The sequence below is a fragment of the Apteryx mantelli genome, chromosome 5 (genome assembly GCF_036417845.1).
Source record: "Apteryx mantelli isolate bAptMan1 chromosome 5, bAptMan1.hap1, whole genome shotgun sequence".
In the NCBI taxonomy this organism is placed as follows: Eukaryota; Metazoa; Chordata; class Aves; order Apterygiformes; family Apterygidae; genus Apteryx; species Apteryx mantelli.
The window spans coordinates 35,323,333-35,342,227 of record NC_089982.1 but is presented as its reverse complement, the minus strand read 5'-3'; the positions used below and the strand labels follow the sequence as shown (position 1 = coordinate 35,342,227).

The 18,895-nt window shown below is 47.8% G+C and overlaps 1 protein-coding gene across 1 annotated transcript; it reads right to left on the bottom strand.

Moving 5' to 3' along the window:
- Positions 1-577: 577 nt before the first annotated feature.
- On the bottom strand, positions 578-2,184 carry POU4F2 (POU class 4 homeobox 2). Its single transcript, XM_067297114.1, has 2 exons — positions 1,906-2,184; positions 578-1,513 (listed from the first exon to the last, which is right to left on the bottom strand). Exons 1-2 carry the CDS (start codon positions 2,182-2,184, stop codon positions 578-580), a joined length of 1,215 nt encoding a protein of 404 aa, XP_067153215.1.
- Between the last annotated feature and the right edge of the window lie 16,711 nt (positions 2,185-18,895).

Sequence of the window (18,895 nt, the reverse complement as noted above, 5' to 3'; positions counted from 1 at the left end):
ATGAGCACGAAATGAAGTTGCTAGAGAGATAAATTAATAATTTACAAGGGGTTGTTTGGCAGTAATCTAATAATAGCTTTCCAAGACCAGTGAACACAGCAGGATCAGCTCTTTCCCTAAGCATTATAACTTCGGAGAAGGAAAAGGATAATAACCACAGTAAAAATATATATATATATTTATAATACGCAGTGTAAATGCAGAAAAAACCTGCCATCTGTTTTTTTTTTCTTTTCTCTCTCTCTCTCTGTTTTTAAATCAAAATACTTTTGAGACGTCTCTCGCGGCGCAAGCCTTCCCCTCTAAGATTCAAGTTTCAGTCTGGAGTCAATTTAATTTCGGGGGGGGGAGGGGGGAGAAAAGAAAAGAGGAAGGAAAGAAACGACCCGCCGGCCGCGAAGCGCGGCTTCGCCCCTCACCGCGGCGCTGCCCTTAGGAATAAGAGGGGACCTTACTTGGCGGCGGCGGGGCTCCGGCGGCGGGGGGGCGCCTCGATTTTTGTTTTGCTTGTTTGCTTGTTTGTTTGTTTTTCACCCCCCTGTTTTGCCGCGGGGGCGGCAGGGAGGCGGGGGCGGCCCTAAATGCCGGCGGAGTACTTCATGCGCTTCTGCTTCTGCCGCTGGTTGCAGAACCAGACGCGGACGACGTTTTTCTTGAGGTCGAGCTTCTCGGCGATGGCGGCGATCTTCTCGGAGGAGGGCCGCGGCTGCAGGGCGAAGTAGGCCTCGAGGGAGCGCTTCTCCGGGGCGGCGATGGAGGTGCGCTTGCGCTTCTTCTCGGCGCCGGCGAAGAGCTCGGGCTTGGCCAGCTTCTCGCGGTGCGCCTTCTCGGCCTCCTCCAGCCAGGCCTGCAGGATGGGCTTGAGGGCGATCATGTTGTTGTGCGACAGGGTGAGCGACTCGAAGCGGCAGATGGTGCTCTGGCTCAGCGAGCCCACGCCCGGGATCTTCAGGTTGGCCAGCGCCGAGCCCACGTCGGCCTGGGTCACCCCCAGCTTGATGCGGCGCTGCTTGAAGCGCTCGGCGAAGGCCTCCAGGTCGCGCGGGTCGGCGTCCACGTCGCTCACGCAGCCCATGTGGGCCGGCAGCCCGTGGGCGTGGGCCATGCCCAGCGCCGCCGGGTGCATGGGGGTCATGCCGGCCATGTGGGGAGCATGGCCCGGCGTGGACACCACGGCGCCGTCAGGGGCCGCCATGGCCCCCAGAGCCAGCCCCGGCGTCAGGTGCTCCAGCAGGTCGCCCTCCAGCGCCTGGTGGGGCTGGTGGTGGTGGTGATGGTGGTGGTGGTGGTGGGTGCCCGACAGGGCGGACGGGTGGGAGATGGGCACCGAGGAGGAGGAGGCGGCCGAGGTGCAGGGGATGGTGTTCATGGTGTGGTACGTGGCGTCCGGCTTGAAGGGGCTGTGGTGCGGCGGGTGGTGGTGGTGGCTCTTGCTCGGGGAGACAATGTCCACCGCTGCCAGGGCTTCGGCGCGGGCCAGCAGGCTCTCGTCCAGACCGCCGAATATATTGCTCTGCAATTGCAAATAGAAGGCGCACATAACGCTCAGCGGGGAATTCGCCTCCCTGCGCACTCCGCCGTGCCACTAAAACCTTCCCAGCATGTTAAAAAAGAAATCCTGGAGAAAAAAAAAAAAAAAAGGAGAGAGCGAGAGAGAGCGAGCGTGGCGCGCACACACACACGCACACGCACACGCACACGGACGGACACGCACACGCCGCCGCCACGCGCAGCATCCCAGGTCATAAAAATTAATACGGCGGCGCGACCCGCCGCATGCATAAGTTGGGCGAGCGCCCGGCGGCGCCGGGTGATTTGCTGCGCGGCCATGAAAAAATCATCAGGGAGTCCAGGGGGGCCGCCGCGGTGCTGCCCTTAAAGCGGGCGGCGGCGGCGGGCACCTACCGGAGGGGTGGGCAGGCAGCCGCGCCGCATCGCCTCCGCGCCGCCGCCGCCGCCGCCGCCGGGGCCGGAGCCGCGGCCGGCGGAGCCGCCGCCGCCGCCGCTGCCGCCGCCGCTGCCGCTGCCGCCGGGGGAGGCGGCGGCGGGGGCGGCGGCGGAGGGGCAGGGCGAGGCGGTGTGCAGCGCCGGGTACTTGGTGTCGTGGAGGCCGCCGCCGCCGCCGCCGCCGCCGCCGCCGTGGGGGATGCCGAAGGGCTGCTTGCTGCTCAGGGACATCATCATGCTGCTCGCCGCCGCCGCGGCCCAGCCCGCCGGCGGCCGGGCGCGCAAGGAGAGCAGGGGCGCGGCGGCGAGGGCGCGGACCCCGCGGAAAAGCAAAAGGAGCCCGTCCCCCCGCCCTTCCCTCCCCTCCAAAAAAAAAAAAAAAAAAATCCCCGCCGGGCCGCGAGAGGCGGCTCCGGGCTGCGCGGGGGCTGCGCGGGGCCGGCTCCCTGCCGTCGCCGTCCGCCGCCGCTTGCGCTCCGGCGCCGGCCCTCGCCGCTCGCCAAGTGCCTTCGCCGCCGCCTCGCCGCTGGGTTTTACTCGCTCCCCTCCCCGCCCTCCCCTCTCGCCTGTCGCTACAGCCCAACTCCGCGGGAAGAGCCCTCCGCGCCTGCCTCCTCCTCGGGCCCCCGCGCCCCCCCGCGCCCACGCCCACGCGTGCTCCCGCGCTCACCCAGCGCCGCGCCGCGCCGCCCCGCCGCGCGCGGCCCCCGCCCGCCGCCGCGCCCCCGAAAGGGGAGGGACGAGCCAAAAAAAAAAGAAAAGAAAAGCCCCCCCAATCCCTCCTCTATTAAAAAAAAGAAAAAAAAAAAGGACGGAAAAGTCCCGTCCGGGCTGAAAACGAGCGCGGAGTTTCCCAGGCGCGGGCCCGGCTCCGGCAGCGCGGGGCGCGCAGCACCCGCGGCCGCGGTGGGGCGGGCGCTGCCCGCGCCGGGAGGCTGCGCCGGCGGCGGGGCCGGGGGGGCCCTTGCACCGCTGTCCCGCCAGCCTTCCTTTCCCTTCCGAAAAGGGGGGCAGAAAAGGGATGGAGGGGGAAAAAAAAGAAAAAAGAGAACGGGGGAAGTCAGCTTTACTTAAGGTGGATGGGTTTATTTCCATGAATTTTACTTTGCACCAGGAGGTTAAAATAAGTGCTTAGGTGTTTAATTTCTCACCTAAACAGCAGACTTGGTAATTTTAAGGGAAATAAAAAAAAATTACATTGTATCAGCTCTCACTGTCGCCAGCTCCGAGAAATGAAATAAATCAAAGTTAAAAGCTTGAGTATCATTTAATTATGGTGCGAATAGCGCTTGGAAAGAAGTAGAACAACATCTCTAAACAAATTATGGCCGGGCCAGGAAGGAATTATTAGATTGAAATTTCATTTAGGCTCGGGAGACACAGTGCTTCAATATGTAATCTGTTATGCCTCATCTGATTTGTATGCTTAATTCAGCTTGACGAATTTATTAGTTTTCATAATAGTAAAAAAATTGAGCAGCACTATGGGCTAATGCATTGTGTGTACTATAAATTGTATGTCACCGTTGAAAGGCTGAAGTCTATAGAAATCTTTTATTAATGACAACATAGGAAAGAGGATTTTCTTGCAAGCCTTTAAGGAGTTCATGCCAAATCTCCATGCTTCGTGTCTCAGTAGGCTATTAACATATCGTCATACTAATTAGGCTACTTCATGAGTGATATAATTTCAAACTTTAAATTATGTTCTAATTAACAAGGGTTGTCCAATTTGCTTAATCTTCAAAAGGCTTTTGGCTCGTCTAATTAGTCTAAACTATTGAGCATCTCAAACGCCTAATAAAAATCCATAAATAATATTTTTGTATTTTCATTAAATATCGTGTAAAGTTTACAAGAAAGACTCGAAAGCCCGTGACGGGAAGTGGCTGGCAGAGAGACAGATGTCCTTCTACCTCCCTCTGCCTGAGTCATTGCAGCTCATTTTGCCATTCCTGTGCTCCAGCTTCAGCCTCCTAAGCAGCAATAATAACCTTTTACATTTCATTACGGGCTTGCGACGAGGTTTTCGGAGAAAACAGACGAGCAGGAAAATCTCTTACTTTCAAAAAAAAAAAGAGAGAGAGAGAGAGAGAGAGCGCAAAATATCTCATTTGCACTCGGAAGTCCGAAGGAAACCAACGTATTTTGAATGAGCGGAACTGAGAAAAGGGCTTTGTACTCCTCGCTCTTTGGCTGAACTTTGTTAGCAATAATAACGGTAGTGATAATATTATTATTATTATTAGAATGATAAAAAGCTCTTTACAACATACATTTAACCCCTCCCGCACTGAGTTTAATTACTTGCAATAGTTGTTTTAATGTATGCTGTCACATGGGAGGATCGAGAGCGCATATCGTTAATACGAATTAATCTTGATTTTAATGGCAACTGACAACCGATCTCCAAAATGCTAAGCACTTATCGCCCCTTCCGACGGCGCATGCACGACGCCCGGCGCAGCGCGCCGCGGCCGCTCGCCAAAACTTAGTTCGCGGCAGCTCCGCGGCCGGCGGAGCGCGGTTTGGCCGCGGCTCGGCTCCCGCCCCGCGCAGGCACCGCGGGAGAAATCGCTGTCGCCTCGCACGGATCCCCGCTCCGCCTGGCGATTAAAATTTAAAGCCGCGCATTCATATTTTACCGAACCTAATACGCTCCATGAATTTTTAATCCCTTCGGATGCGCGCAAACTCCGCCCCCGCCGCGGGCGCAGCGCCGGGCCGGGCCGGGGGCCCCGCGCTGGTTTGGGGGCCGGGGACCCCCAGCGCCGCGGCCCCGCCGCGCCTGCGGTGCCGCCGGCGGCGAGGCCGAGTCACGAAATCAAACGCCAAAGCCCGGCCCGGTCAATGAAGCCTTTTGCCGTCTGTGGCGCCTCGTGCTTCCTGGCACTAAAATAAATGCAAGAAATCGAAACTTAATTACTTGAAAGAAACCCAGAAATCCCTCTGCATAATTTATCCGGGATGTTTTTTCTCTTTTTTTTCTTTTAGTGCCGTTTGTGTTGAATGCGGACGTTTAACTCCCCGCGTGCCCCTCTCCGGCGCCGCTCCGGTTTCGCTGCCCGCCTTCACAGGCCAGGCCCCACGGGCAGCCCCGCGTGCCCCACGCCGTGGGCCTGCCCCAGGGGCCCTCGTAGGAAGGCCGCCCGGGCCACAGACCCCATCGTCCCACTGGGGACAGGAAAAGCAGGAGGAGGAAAAGCTGCTTCCGCTGCCCAGAGAAGACAGCATTTCTCTGATGGAGTCGCCCAGCACCGTGCTTTGTCTGGTTAGGAGCGTTTCAAAAGATCATGATGTATATGTATATATCATATATATATATATATATATACACGCATTCCCTCTCTTATTGCCGCCACAGTCTAAGCCTTTAAGCGGAGCGCTGTGCCGGCACTTTCTGATCGGGAGGGTCTGGAATAACCCTGAGTCTCCTGGCGTAACGGGGAGCGCTGATGAAGTAACTCTCCCCCCGCCTTTGGTGATACCCCCATGGCCTCCGCAGCCCTTCTCACATGCAGGGCGCGACACCTGCTAGCCAGGGGTAGCGTATTAACTGGAAACGTGGCGGTGGCCTTCTCGTTTGCCTGGCTGATGAGAGCCCGCTCCACAAGCAGCTCTTTGGGTTCATTAGGGCTGGGAGGCTGCTGCCTTGGAAGCAAACTTTATCATAGACACCTCATGGAGGACTTGAAGTAATGTTATGAAAGAATGAAAAATACGTTTGGGAGCTGCCTGGAAACTGAAGTACATTTTGATTTAACTTACATTAACAGAAACCTAATGTAAAAGTGAAGGGATCTAACAAAACCATTAATAATTTAAAAATAATTACAGATAGTCTATCCTTACTATTCATAACCACTCAACATTTTAGACGAAGAAAGCTGAATATTCTTCATGGGAGAAAGATGTGAGCAGACTGCTAAGTGGAAACGGAGGCGAGCCGTGCACCATCCGGTTCGGGCTGCCTCTCCTCTCCTTGCTGTATCCCCAGCTGTAGCCGGGGTACAACCTGAAAATTAATTTCCCCGAAGGGCTGGTGAGAGCGGGCAGGTGTGGGGTGGAGGCAGGCTCGGCCTCCATGCGGGACGCTTTAGCAGGCATGGGGCACCGGTTTCCAGCCGCACTTCTTGCTGTACTTGCTCTTGGATGTGGGCCCGGCCCGGCAGGGGAAGCCAAGGGGATGCTCGGACACCTGGGCCCTTGCGAGGCTCCGCTGGCCTTGGGGGCCAGCTGTGAAGGCCTTCTCCACCCGTGGCCTTGGCTTGCACCCGCCGCAGCAGCGATTTTTCTCACTCCCGCTCCTCTACTTAGTGACGGTTGATCTCCACCTCATACATCATCTACCTGGCTTTCAATATCTCCTTGCAAAAGTTGTTTTTAATACATCCATTCCAATTCAAGTCTCCATTGTATGTTTCATGGCTCAAGGGTTTTGAGTATGCTGCAAAACCATGATTTTGCTTGTGTTTCTGTCTGTTCTTTTTTTTTTTTTTTTTCCAGATACACCTGCTGTCCAAACACCATATAAAATCAAAGCAGCTGGATCTCAGGCAAACTTCACTGCTTTTCCTTACGGATAGTGATAAAATTGCAAAGAGGGAAATTCACAGGTGTAAAGCGATTTCTTCAGGGAAAGAAAGTATGTGACTATACAAAACAGAAAAGAAATTCAAATGCAAGTCTGCAATAAATCCACCTTACAAATAGCCTTACAGGTGGGACACATTTCTCACCTCTTCCCCAACTGCTCCTTGCACTGAAAACATTAAGATCTCATGGATCATTAAAAAAAAAATCCAATAAATCACAGAGTGGATGTCCTTGGGACTTTATTTTTGCTGATCTTAGACAAAACCCTGGTATCTTGGATTACCCTTCATTAATTATTTTCATTAATTTCACTTGTTATAGATGTATGATCACAAATCATATTCCAAACACATCCACTAATGAAGCATGAAATTCCCCTCTACCTCCTTATGCCGTTTAAAAGGAGCAATGAGAAAGTGCGAGTTCAAGGTGTATCTGCTGCCCACCTAAGCACGGTACCCGCGGGACGGTGGTAGACAGCCAGGACCACACAAGGCAGCGCTCGCGTGTCAGCTATGTTTCCAGATTTGCTATAACTCAGAAAAAAGTATTTTGATTTTCCATTTGGTAATTAAACTTCGGCATGTCCTCAGCTCAGGGGTTTTCTCCCTTCCAAATTTTACACGTCCTCCATCGTCTCCTGCAGTGTTTTCAGAGGGGGTCTGAGGTCCTTTTCTCCCTGCTTCCCCACGCTATGTGTTGGCTGATCTGTTTATACCTTCCCCGTATGCAGCGTGTGCTGAAGAAGAGCCCACCAGTTTCCGGCCGGCAGTAAAGGTATGGCAGTCAGTAGGCATCTAAAAAAGATGAAAGCATCATGCTTCAAATGACACTATCACCAATGGAGAGTTGCAATTTTAAAATTGGTTTAACGGTGTCACCAATGGTGTGGCACGCTGCTCAGTGACATGTATCATGTCTGCTACATGCTGCTAACCCCCTTTATAAATGAAATATTGCACCTTCTGAAGACTGGTAATATAATGAAACGACATTGGGAAATACCTCTGTAGTTCGTATCAACATTTCCTATTGGAAAAAAAAAGCCTGTTAGGATTATGTTATCATGTATCTCTCGCAGTCTTGAGACAGCAGTCTAATTCCAGTGAAATCTCTTACCAAAGGCAATCAAGCAGATCAATCAGTGTTTTACTGGTAACATCAAACATGATGAAATGGCTGCATGTTAAGAACTGCAGATATGCACGTAAAAGCGGGGATGGATCAGAAAACAGAAATGTGAATATAAAGAAAAAAATACGAAGGAAAAGATACCCAGAAAAAAAACTTTAGGAGATTAATAGCTGACTGACATATATAGCCAATCCAGTATAGAGTTTAAAATGTAGTTAACTCAGTTTATAGCCTGTAACGGAAACTTCTGAGGGCACACTTATTCAGAAAAGCCCTTATGCACACAGCCAGCTTTAAGCATTTTGCTGAATTGAGATGAACTAAACTTATCTTAGCTGCTTTGCTCAATATGGACCAGCGAGACCTGGGACAACATAAGGAGGCTGTGGCTTTAAAACTTCCAAGCATCGTCATCAAGTGACATATGTGTATGTATATCGCTATAGATATAGTAAATGCAGCATCAGATTACATTTTTACTTGTTATATTTTATTCCAATTATATATTTACTTGTTGTTGAGCAGCTGTGCTGCGTGGTGGGTGCCTTGAATGAGCTGGCTCACTTGCATCAAACATGCGCCTGGGTTTCCCGCTCAGGCCAGCGGCGGTGCGGCTCGGGCGCCGCTTCCCGGCACGTGCGGCGTCCTTGCCCTCCTGGCGCCTCAGGCTCCCAGGCTGCTGGGAACGTCCCCGGCAGCTCCACGCACGCTCGTCCGAAGCGGGCCAAGACGCTTCTTAAGTCACGAAGCTTTTAAAAGCGCGTTTGCTAGTATTTTGCAATGAGGGGGTTGGATCTGACAGAGGTTTTTTTACAAGTATTAAAAACCTGCCTGCTTTAAGTGATGACGGCTGGTTAATGGCTCCGAGCTGGCACCGGCTGATGGGGTATTTAGGACCATCTCTGCCAGCTGGGCCTGGAGGTGGCAGTAGGGCAGCACCTTTGCAGCCCCCTGGAAACAGCCCCCAAAACCACCGGTCTTGGCGATCTGGCTGTATCCGCAGGCCTCCTGGGTCGCTGCCGTCTCCCGTCAGGATGGGCTTGGGCGTGGGGAGGGCGCGAGTGGCTGGATTTTGTTCTGCCTGCTGTTGGTGTGGGGGCTCTGGGCTTGGTGTGCCCTGAAATCACCCCAGCCGCCTCCGGCAGCAGCTGGGGCTCAGCCATGCTCCTGGGGGTGAGCTGGGGTCGCGCGTGCTACGGAGATGCCAAATTTGGGTCCGGCAGGAGTTCCTCTGGGAGATGCTTTCTGACACAGGCTCGTGCCGGCGGAGGGGCGAAGCAAGGAGCCACGGGCAGCGAGGTGCGCAGACCTGCCATCCCCCTTTCGTGGGCAGCCTGGGGATTTCGGTCGCCTCTGAACGAGAGCCAAAAGCCAGCTGCGCTCAAAGCTCCCAGTGAGGCAAGTGTTTTGCAGGATGGAGTTAAAAATCGATGCCCTCTGGGGCATGTTGGAGAGGTATGTCTTTAAATGAAACTTAATTTAGTTTTTATATTGACTCTCTCATGTTTGCATTATCTCATTACACATCCCCAGTGTTGCGTAGGATCTCATGGCATGTCATAGTATGTTGCATCATGGCTGCATGCAATAGTGAGAACGTTATTTTATTTAAAGAAGTAAGAACAGCCTCTATCTTATAGTGACACCAAAAGCGGGAGACACTTCAATCCAGAAATAAGATGACTTGATCTATACTCATAAATTGTGCAGATATTCAAAGATGAACTAAAAGGCCAGAAAAACTCAGGGACTAAACAAGTAAGCAGTTAAGTGCTGGGAGGCCAAAGTGACTTAAGCCCGTCAGTTAGCACGGCCCAACTGCTTTAGCTGCCAAAAGGCAGGGAAAAAGAAAGCAGGTGGGTAGCAAGAATATCTTGTGTGCAAGCTAGGGGAGGGAAGGAGATGCTAAAAGGTTTTTGTTTCCGGAGGAAACCTGGGGCCCAGCTCAGGGAGGGAAGGGAGCGGTGGGGCGTTCGTAGGGGCGCGTGCTCCAGCAGGGCTGAGCTCCCCACACAGGGCTGGAGATGAGCTGTGTCAGCACAGCCTTTATAAGCCTTCCCCCCCCCCCCCCCCGAGATGTATGCTATAACCATAAAAGTATGTTCTGCACTGGTATCTCCCGTACAGGGATTTAGTGAGGGCCCTCATTTTCAGGGGGCTGGTGCATTTATTTTTTGAAGCCTAGGATACATGATAGAGGATTTAATATATAGTGTGGCATAATAAAAATGGATGGTCTTTGAGGGGATAGCAGACTTACTCCTGTACCTACACAACATCTCCTTAAGTAACGTTTTGATAATGATTTTACATGTGCGCTATAGGGGCATGAGAAATGGTAACAGTACAGGAGGAAACAGTAGGAGCTGCTATGTCGACTCTAATCTTATCAAAATCACTATGCATATACAAAACAGCCAAACTGGACAAAGAGGGAGGGGAGAAACACTAATTCAGAGGGGGGAAAAATGGCCAAATCCTGCTTTTTAAGATTAAAATTGAAGATTCCACTTTAATTCAGAAATAAGCAAGTGAATTAGGAGGATTTATGTTGAATTTATACGCATGTGTGAATGCTCTGAACATTCCTACGAAATTAAAATGGACCTGGGGGTAGCAGGGTAGCTTTCTTCTGCAGGATTAGGCACGTAGCCTCTGAACTGCTGCAGGTGCGACCGCCGGTTTTCCAGGGGCAGCCCAGCGTTGCAGCTATCTCTAAAACATACCGCACATCACTGCGGGGCGCTGACAGAAACTGTGCGATGGTGCCATGTCGTGTGTAGTTCACCGTAGTCATGATAACCTCTTCCCATGCAAATCAAGCCCTGCCCCAAGCTGTGGTGAAAAAAACGGACCTTTATCTCTGCATGAGCACTTCAAGGTTTTTTCCCTTACTTGGGGAATTTGTGCACCTGAGGTGGTACAGGCACCTGCAAAGCCCGAGCCGTGGACACAGCAAGCCAAAGCTATGCTGCTGCCTTCTCCTGCTGAGTCAAAGAGCGGCCACTAAGCGAGAGATTGGCCTGAATCTAGAGGAGGGACTTATCTACTAGTGCAATTAAAATTAAGAAAATGTAAGGGTAAATTTACAATCTTATTTCTCTTTAAGTGGGGGGAAAACCCAAAATGTCTGGCAAACAATAAAAAGGGGGGGTTTTTTGTTTGTTTGTTTTGGTTTTTTATACACAGTTACCTTTTGAAATATCACCATTCCTCTCTGTATTGTGTAAGCAGAAATTCAAGTGTGTGTTAGCAGTTCTCTGGTTTGCTGGCTCATGTGCATATGAATTGGAGTTAAATGCTATGCTGGTGCACAGACTTTCACGAAGACTTCAGATTATAGCAAATGCTCAGTTCGGGATTGCAATCTGCTTGAATTCTTGAACTGTTTATAGTAGTACAAAAATCTATTAAATCAACAACAAATTTATTTAGGTTTTGGGTTCTTCTGATATAAAAGCAGCAGGGTTTTTCCATTTGCATGTTTGACAAGTCAGCTAAGTAAAGCAAGGAAGGGGTAACACTACTGTTTGGAAAAACACGGCATAGTTTTGAAGAGAAAAAAAGGAGAAATACAGTCTTTATCTGCTAACGTCTTTATGCCATACTTCCAAAACACCTGCTAACACAAATTGAGTTGTTAGCTGAAAAAAGCAACTTTGCGCTGAATTTTCTATATTTGCTTAAGATTGCAAAAATTGTGCTGTTCAGAACTTGTCTGAAGTCTACGCATAGCTTACGTTTACGTGCAAATCAACTCTCTTCTCTCTGTCCCTGTTATCGTTATAATCGATCCTGAACAGAGAAGCCCGGGAGCAGTGTTTTAATGTCGGAGGACTACAGTGGGATCGCAGGGGAGGGCACTGCAGGACGCTGGCTGGAAGCACTGGTCTTCTGAGGATGGATAACTCTGCTTATATAGCGGGGTGTGTGCGTTTGTGCATGTACATGTGATTATCTAAAATAAACAAGATAGCAAAAGGCAACGGAAATCTTGGCTTAGGTGAGAAGGAGAAGCATGCTCAGTGATGTGGGATGAGGGTAAGATAGCAGGCGCCAGCGGTGTTGCGTGCCGTGCCCCAGGCGCAGGCACTTGGGGACTCCCGCGCCGAGCACCAGTGCAGCGACCGGATGGGGGCGAAAGAGCCAGGCAGCCCTGAGAGCGGGCAACAGGTGAGACGGGCCCATGGCCAACGTGTGATAGATGGTCTCGGGAAAAGGGTGAGCTATGAAGCAGAAGGATAAGTTTACTCTTGGTTAAGCTGAGTTTGTGATAGCAAAACCATCAAGTTATAAGAGAGGAAATCCTGAACAGCTATGGTGGTTGGGTGGGTGGGTGGATGTGTGTGTGGGTGGTGTATGGTGTGGGTGTGGGTGTGTGGGGGGGTTGTTTGTTTGTTTTTTAAACCATAATGACAAGGAAGACTCCTGAGAGAAAGAGGTAGGTGTTATTTGGTTTTGTAACTTCCAGAAGCAAATAACAAACAAAAAAACCCCCAAATATAAATATTGACTCAACTCTGACCTGGGTGAAGCAAAGTTCATGAGAACTTCAGCACTTGCTAAAGAGTTACATTATTGTTCATTCCCACACTTAGCAAACTTGGTCCTGAAGTTTTCTTTTTCTCCACCAGAATTGGATTAAATTAAGGTCTTAATCAGACTTGTTTCAAGAGCATGCTCCAGGAAACTCAAAACAGAAGTGATATAGATAGTGACTGACAAACAACGTATTTAATGTTTAGAAAACGGAGCAGCTTAAAGGCTGCTTTCTATTTGAAGCTCCTCACTGGCTCCAAGTTTTGGGAGGCTGAGACGACCCATCAACCCAGCTGCCAGCTGTCTCCGACTGCAGGGCACCCACGCTTCCCATGCCTTTACCTTAGGTGGGAGTTTGACTACAAGCAGGTGAAACCAGATAATATTCCCCCGTGTAGAGTGTGAAGATTTATGTCATATTGGAGTAAACTTAAATATAGTAGGTTTGGCAGTGCACAAACTCGATCCTATTTCTTTTCACAAGAAACTGGCCAAGCAATGTCAGGGGAGGATAACTTCTTTTGACTCTTCTAAGTAATGAAGTGGTTCATTTAGTACTTTCTTGTGCAAATTGGACTGTGAAATAACTGCTCGCGTAATGCATGAGCTCACTTCTGCCACTCCAGTTTTCCCTCCGCGTTTGCCCATCTCCGGCTCTTCGCTGTCGTGATCCAGGTGAGCAGGAGACCGGATGCACCGAGCCACGTGCGGGGCAGCATCGCGTTGTTGACTCTCCCGAGTGGTGGCTGCCTTCCCGCATGTATTTTTGTGATGGAAAGCACAACGGTGCCGGCTTCTGGCTGGTGCCTTCAGAGGCAGCTACGACCCCGATAAGTAAAAGTTAATTGCAAATTTATTTCCACATAGTAATAAGGGAAAAGCACTCGGGGCCAGTTTTCCTTAAAGAAAAGGGGGGAAGGCTTGTTCTGCACTCATTTGATTAACCCATGCTGTTAATCACTGCCAGGTTTATAAACCTCTATTATAAACTTGTTACTCTAAGGGGTTTTATAGTTCAGTGAGTGAAAAACAGCTTTAGGGCTTGTGTAGGTAAGAGTAGCAAGAGATACGAGTGGAAGCACTGAGCCTTTGAAGAGGTGTATAAATAATTAGCAACATATTTCATGTGGTCTCTTTCTTCAAGATATACTGCCAGACCTGGGAGCTTATCGGAACATAATGAAAATGTAGAAGGAGCTGTATATTTATTCCAGTGTAACTATGCTTAAATATAAAAGTCATTCAGTATATTGGAAGCTATTTTGGGCCACATATTTAGATAACAGCTCTGCACTGCTAAACTGCTTCTGAATCCGATGTGTTTTCTCCAGACAGCGCCTGTGTCCGAAAGGCTCTTTTCAGGCTCTTTCTTCTTTCGAATTTTAGATCCATATTTCATAGTTGCAAAATATGATGCAGGTGAAAACCTGAGCTGCCTCTTAATAAAACAAAACAATGAAAAAATAGTAGCTGATACAACTTCAGAAGATGGAAGGGAAATACAGCAGAGAAAATAGGAAACTAAGTTAGAGGTGCCTGAAAACACTCCAGTGAGAAACCTGTGTGATGCACCCATGTCGCCAAAGCTAGGCAACAAAAACTTTGTTCTTGTTAATGAACAACGAACACAAACACTCTTAAGAAATGTACCTGGAAGCTAATGGCATCACAAGTGTCTTGGATATGAAGCAGAACAGATTTCAGCCTGGTTTGGTTTGCTATTATTCCAGTTGTTTTCTTCCTATTTATATGGTGCAACTGTCTGATTTTTTAGGGCAATACTTATGGTCTCTGAGCTTTAAGCATTAACACTGATCTCTGGGGGGGAAAAGCTCAAACTTGCCCACTGTATGTTCCCTTGTTTGCTCCTACCTGAGTAGAAATGCAGTGGTTGTCGGCGCGAGCTCTCTCAGACCACGAAGCCATTTCTGCCTCAAAATAAATTAGTGCCAGTCACTTGGCTGATGTGGAGCATGCAGGTATAGCAAAGCCACGTGTTTGGGGGTAGAGGCTGTTGTGCAGAAATATGTTGGTCTGCGCTGCTTTTGGACATGTTAATTGGCCTTCAGTGAGGTCAGGACTTTGAGTGTTTTTCTATTAGCCTGAGTAGAATCAAGATTTTGCTAGCAAAAGGTGAAGAACAATGCTTTCTGCCAGGCTTTGAAGCTGATGAGAACAGATCAGCGTCAGAGTGAACTCTTTACTCTGCCTCCAGTTTCAATGTTTGGGCTGATCGTGGTCTTAGTAACAAAACAGTAATCTTGTCACTGCAAAGCTCTGGGCTAATGAATTTGTAGGTTATGGGCAAGATGCATTTCCCCCCCCCCCCTTACATTAGGAATTATGTGGATCTCTTTAAATGACAATTAGGTTTTTTAATAGCTTTATTTCTTGTATGGGTTTGTACTTTAGGAGGCTTGCTTGTATTGTTTTGTATTTTAGTAGTTAACTACCTTTAATTTGTATTTGTTCATTGTGCTGGTCCAACAGTCCTAAGAGTATTCTGTGTTACTAAAGCATAGATAATATATATATTAATGTGTTATATTCTGCAGAGATCCCATTGTGTTTCATATTGTAGTATACAGTGGAAATGATTAAATTATGGCTGATACATGGAAGAAGATAGTGTAATCTCTAATCCACCCAAGCTTAGCTTGGCAGTACGTGATCTCCTTAACAAACAACACTCCCCAAAACAGGGGAAAAAAAGAAGAAAAACAAAAAGAAAAAAGCTGGTTCTTCCTGCCGTGGCTTTAACCTGGGAGGGATTCTGTAGAAATTCAAGTCCAGCACAGTAAGCAGTAGAAAAAAGCAGGTCCACATTTATTTTCTGTCTACCATTTGTCTCTTAGTGTCCACTGGAAGTGGACGCTATACCCTGGTTATGTGATGTCCCACAAGAGTTAGACCAACTTACCTGGTAGCCACCCTTTGGTGGGTCTGTCTTCTGCCCTCGCAGAGGCGGATGGGGCAGGGATCCCTCCCGGTGGCTTAACGGCGAGCAGAAATTGCACCGTTCAGCTGTTACTACGTCTGCTCTGTAATCCACGAAGAAGGGAAGGGAGCCGCTCAAGTGCCTGGCTCGTGGGAGGTCATCATTAGCCTGTCAAGGTACTACTTTATTGCTGTTTTCCATAAATGCATTTGATATGGCAACTTCAGGTTATGTTGCTTCGAACAGATAAGACGAACCGTTTATGAAAACGGGCTTCTAAAAAGCAAGCTGTGAGGAGGAAGGAGGAGAGGCTGTTTACAGTATTTTAAGCCAATGGTTCCTTTGGCAGGAGATTTTCTGTAACAAGTGAGAACAAGAAGAATTAGCGCTCTCAGCACTTCAAGCAAGGACTCTGTAATGAAAAGAATCAGACTTGTTTGACATAAACTACACAACGGCACAGGAAAGACGCAAGAGGGCAGAAATATATTACTGAAGGTGAGGGAAACAAGTTCCCCACTCTGCTGTGAATTCAAGCTTCTTGCTCCTTACCGTGTATAATTACAGCTGGTGTCGTTCTGGAAAGGGATAAAGGTAGGTCTTAACAACCGTGGCAAATCTTGTTGAGGAATGGATCACAAGAGCGACCTACCTGATTTCGTATAATTCAAATACTTCCCATTTCTCCTTCTGTGCAGAGTTCTTCCTTATGCAGAAATGCAAATTCTCTTTGGACTCCTGAGGCTTCAAAACTGATTAGAATTTTTATGTTCCTCCATAAAGGGTAAAAACAGGATATCCCAAGGCAGATGGGCCTCCAAATTATAAATTGGTCCAAGAAACTCGGAATAGTTTACTTTTGTCACTAAATAAGTAAACAGATGATTTCAGCAGCCAGTGCCAGCGACCTGGTGGCAGCCCCTTAGTAGGATACTCATCCATCTGGCATTTAAAAGCAAACCTTTGGTTTGCCCTCTAAATCTAGTATGTCATTGAGAAGATTGGAGAAATGACATATGCAGCTCTCCCAAGCTGCCTATGGTCCTTCCTAGGGCGAGAGCTTGAACCAGTGAGGAGACTGGGGTGAAGTCTGGTCTTCTGAATGCCTCTGGGTGGACAAGCAGATGTGCAACCTTGTGAGCAGGGCATCATTTTTTAAAGGCAAAGATGGACCAGGACACTGTAAGACAAAGTGCATATTTGAGTTGCTTCACAGCAGCTGTCCCAGCCTCTCTGCCCCCCCTCAAACTGCAGCGTGCTCAATCTCATGGAGAGCTTGCAAAAAAACCCTGGTGAAGCCATCTGGTTGAAGGAGGGGAAGAGAGAGGGAAAAGCCAAGGCTAGACTTGACGTAACAAGTCTTATTTATTTAACTTTCCCCCTGGCTGGCCACAACTGTGTGCTGTTTATTAATATTTCATTCATATCATACATGCATACTGCTAAAAATGGTGCTTCTCTGGGCATAAAAAGAATGTTGATAATAGATTTTTATTTGCGTTTCCTGAGTCTTATTATAGAAGTAAAGTGATTGTCGGCTGCTGCAAGGCTAGGGGTTTCCACTTGCTTCTATGGGTTTTATCTCTGGATAAGTCTGAGCTTTTTTTGATTTATAATGAGAACTAAGAAAATCAGGCTATTTCAAATTCCTGTTAGGGAATTAATTCTTAAACTCTCATAAGTGTTGATTCTTTGTATTTCCTATTGGTAATGCTATTTGCTTTACCAGTACCGTCTGCGGGGAAGTAAAAAATTTTGCTTAAACCAAAGGGGGTATATTCCCCTGTATTTTAACTAGAGTTCTCAGTTTAGACCCTGACATGTTACATGGATATAAAACAGGGCTAATGTGATTGTAATAATAGACACAAACCAGGATTATATCTGCTAAGCATAAAATAAGAATTATATCAAAGTAGAGATTTATGGGTTACTCCTAGTTGTATCAAAGAAGGAGAAAAGCATAAGTATCTTGTGGAAGCATTTGGGTAGATGCAAAAATATTGTTATAAGGTTGTGCATGTTTACTGAACTTCATTCTCTTTTTTTTCTTCTGTATGATAAAAGATCTATTAAAATCAGCTAAAGGGAAATGAACCAAGTCCAAGTTTGTTGCTGTGAGAGAATTTTTACAATTTCAAGTCTCTGATGTCACTTTGGAAAATGGAGGGTTTTTCTTCTTCTTTTTTTTTTTTTTTTCCTGGTGGCTTTTTTTCTTCTTTGCACTAGTTTGAAGCGTAATTAAATCAGGTACCCACATGTTTACAGTTCCATAGAAAGAAAAATGGTCTGTTTATTTCAGCAGCTGCTTAACAAGCCACCAGCACAATTAATTAGATTAATCCCAGGAAATAAAATTTGAAATAAAGGTGATATCTGAAATCATTTTTATTCATGGTTAGAGACCATGCAGATTCTTTTGACAAGTATAAAAATCTTATGGGTGATGTTGAAAACTTCAATGTACAAGTGCTAATTCAATTTGAGGAGAGAAGCTGTCTTGATAGAATGGTTTCTGTAGAGATATTACTAGAATAGCAAACCCCCAAGCAATACAGAGGCAGCCAGAGTATTGTATGCTCATTACCTGAATTTTCAAACACTGAACAACTGTGGGAAGTATGAATATGCAAAGCTTGCACGCTCTGACCAGCATTTTTCTCTTAGTCTTTTCCATGCCTGGAATGAAAGAGTCAGTGGCTTGCTGTCATCGCGTATATATAACTCTCATTACCACAGTGTAAACTGCATATGATTTAAGGTTATAGGTCTCCAGTTCAGTGGAACATCTAAGGAGATTGGCCCCTTCATCCAGCTGCAGCAGCTTAAATATCTGTACAAGTGCGCTGTTGAACTGGTGCTAAAATTTTGGCCACTGTATCTTCACAGCCCTTATGAAAAGGAATCGAAGGGTGGACCTTGTATAGACAATGCAACAACTCAAAAAAATTTTTATAAAACAGTAAGAGATGGCTTGTTGGAGCTAAAATACTAAAATGGGAAGAAACACCTGCCCTGAATGGGAAGTAACATCTGCCTTGAAGGGTGAGGGTCCTAAACAGTCATCCTTATCTGTAGGAAAACCCCCTAGAAAGAAGAGCCTGGAGAGGCTGTCGTGGTCTGCGTGAGGGAACGGGCTGAATTCCCGTCCCTGCCAGGGAAGCCCCTGACAGTTTTGGGGACAGGCTGCAGCATCAGGCTCTGACAGCTGTGTTAATCTGCCTGTTTTTAAGTTCTGGGTTAGATGCTTCAAACCCTTATTTGCATAAATGGTTCATTTGAGGAAACTTTGTTATATCATTTTATGATAGGCAGTGTGTCAGCCCAGGTGTTTAACCAGAAACAAGAAATACCTCAGGCTTACGCCACACAGGCACTGGTGTCGCTCCTGAAACCCTGATTTTTGCATTTTCTCACCTAAGCAGTGCCAGTTTCTGACAGACAAAAGAGGCAAAGATATTTGTGCAAGACTTAAGGCCTTATGCTTACTGCTGAACGCTTGGAGCTTTGACATCTAATCTTGAACAAGACAGTAAGATTACAAGAATCTGTTGTTTGTTTGTTTTTAAGCTAAAATCATGTTGCCATAAATAAACAAACATGGACACTGACCTTTGCAGGTTAAGGCTAGCAAGGCAGCAGCAAATTTTGATATTAGATTATTGTCTCGTAACAATGGGGAAAAGGTCTTAAAAATAAGCTCAACTGTGTATAACGTACATGAAGCTTTTGTTCTACACA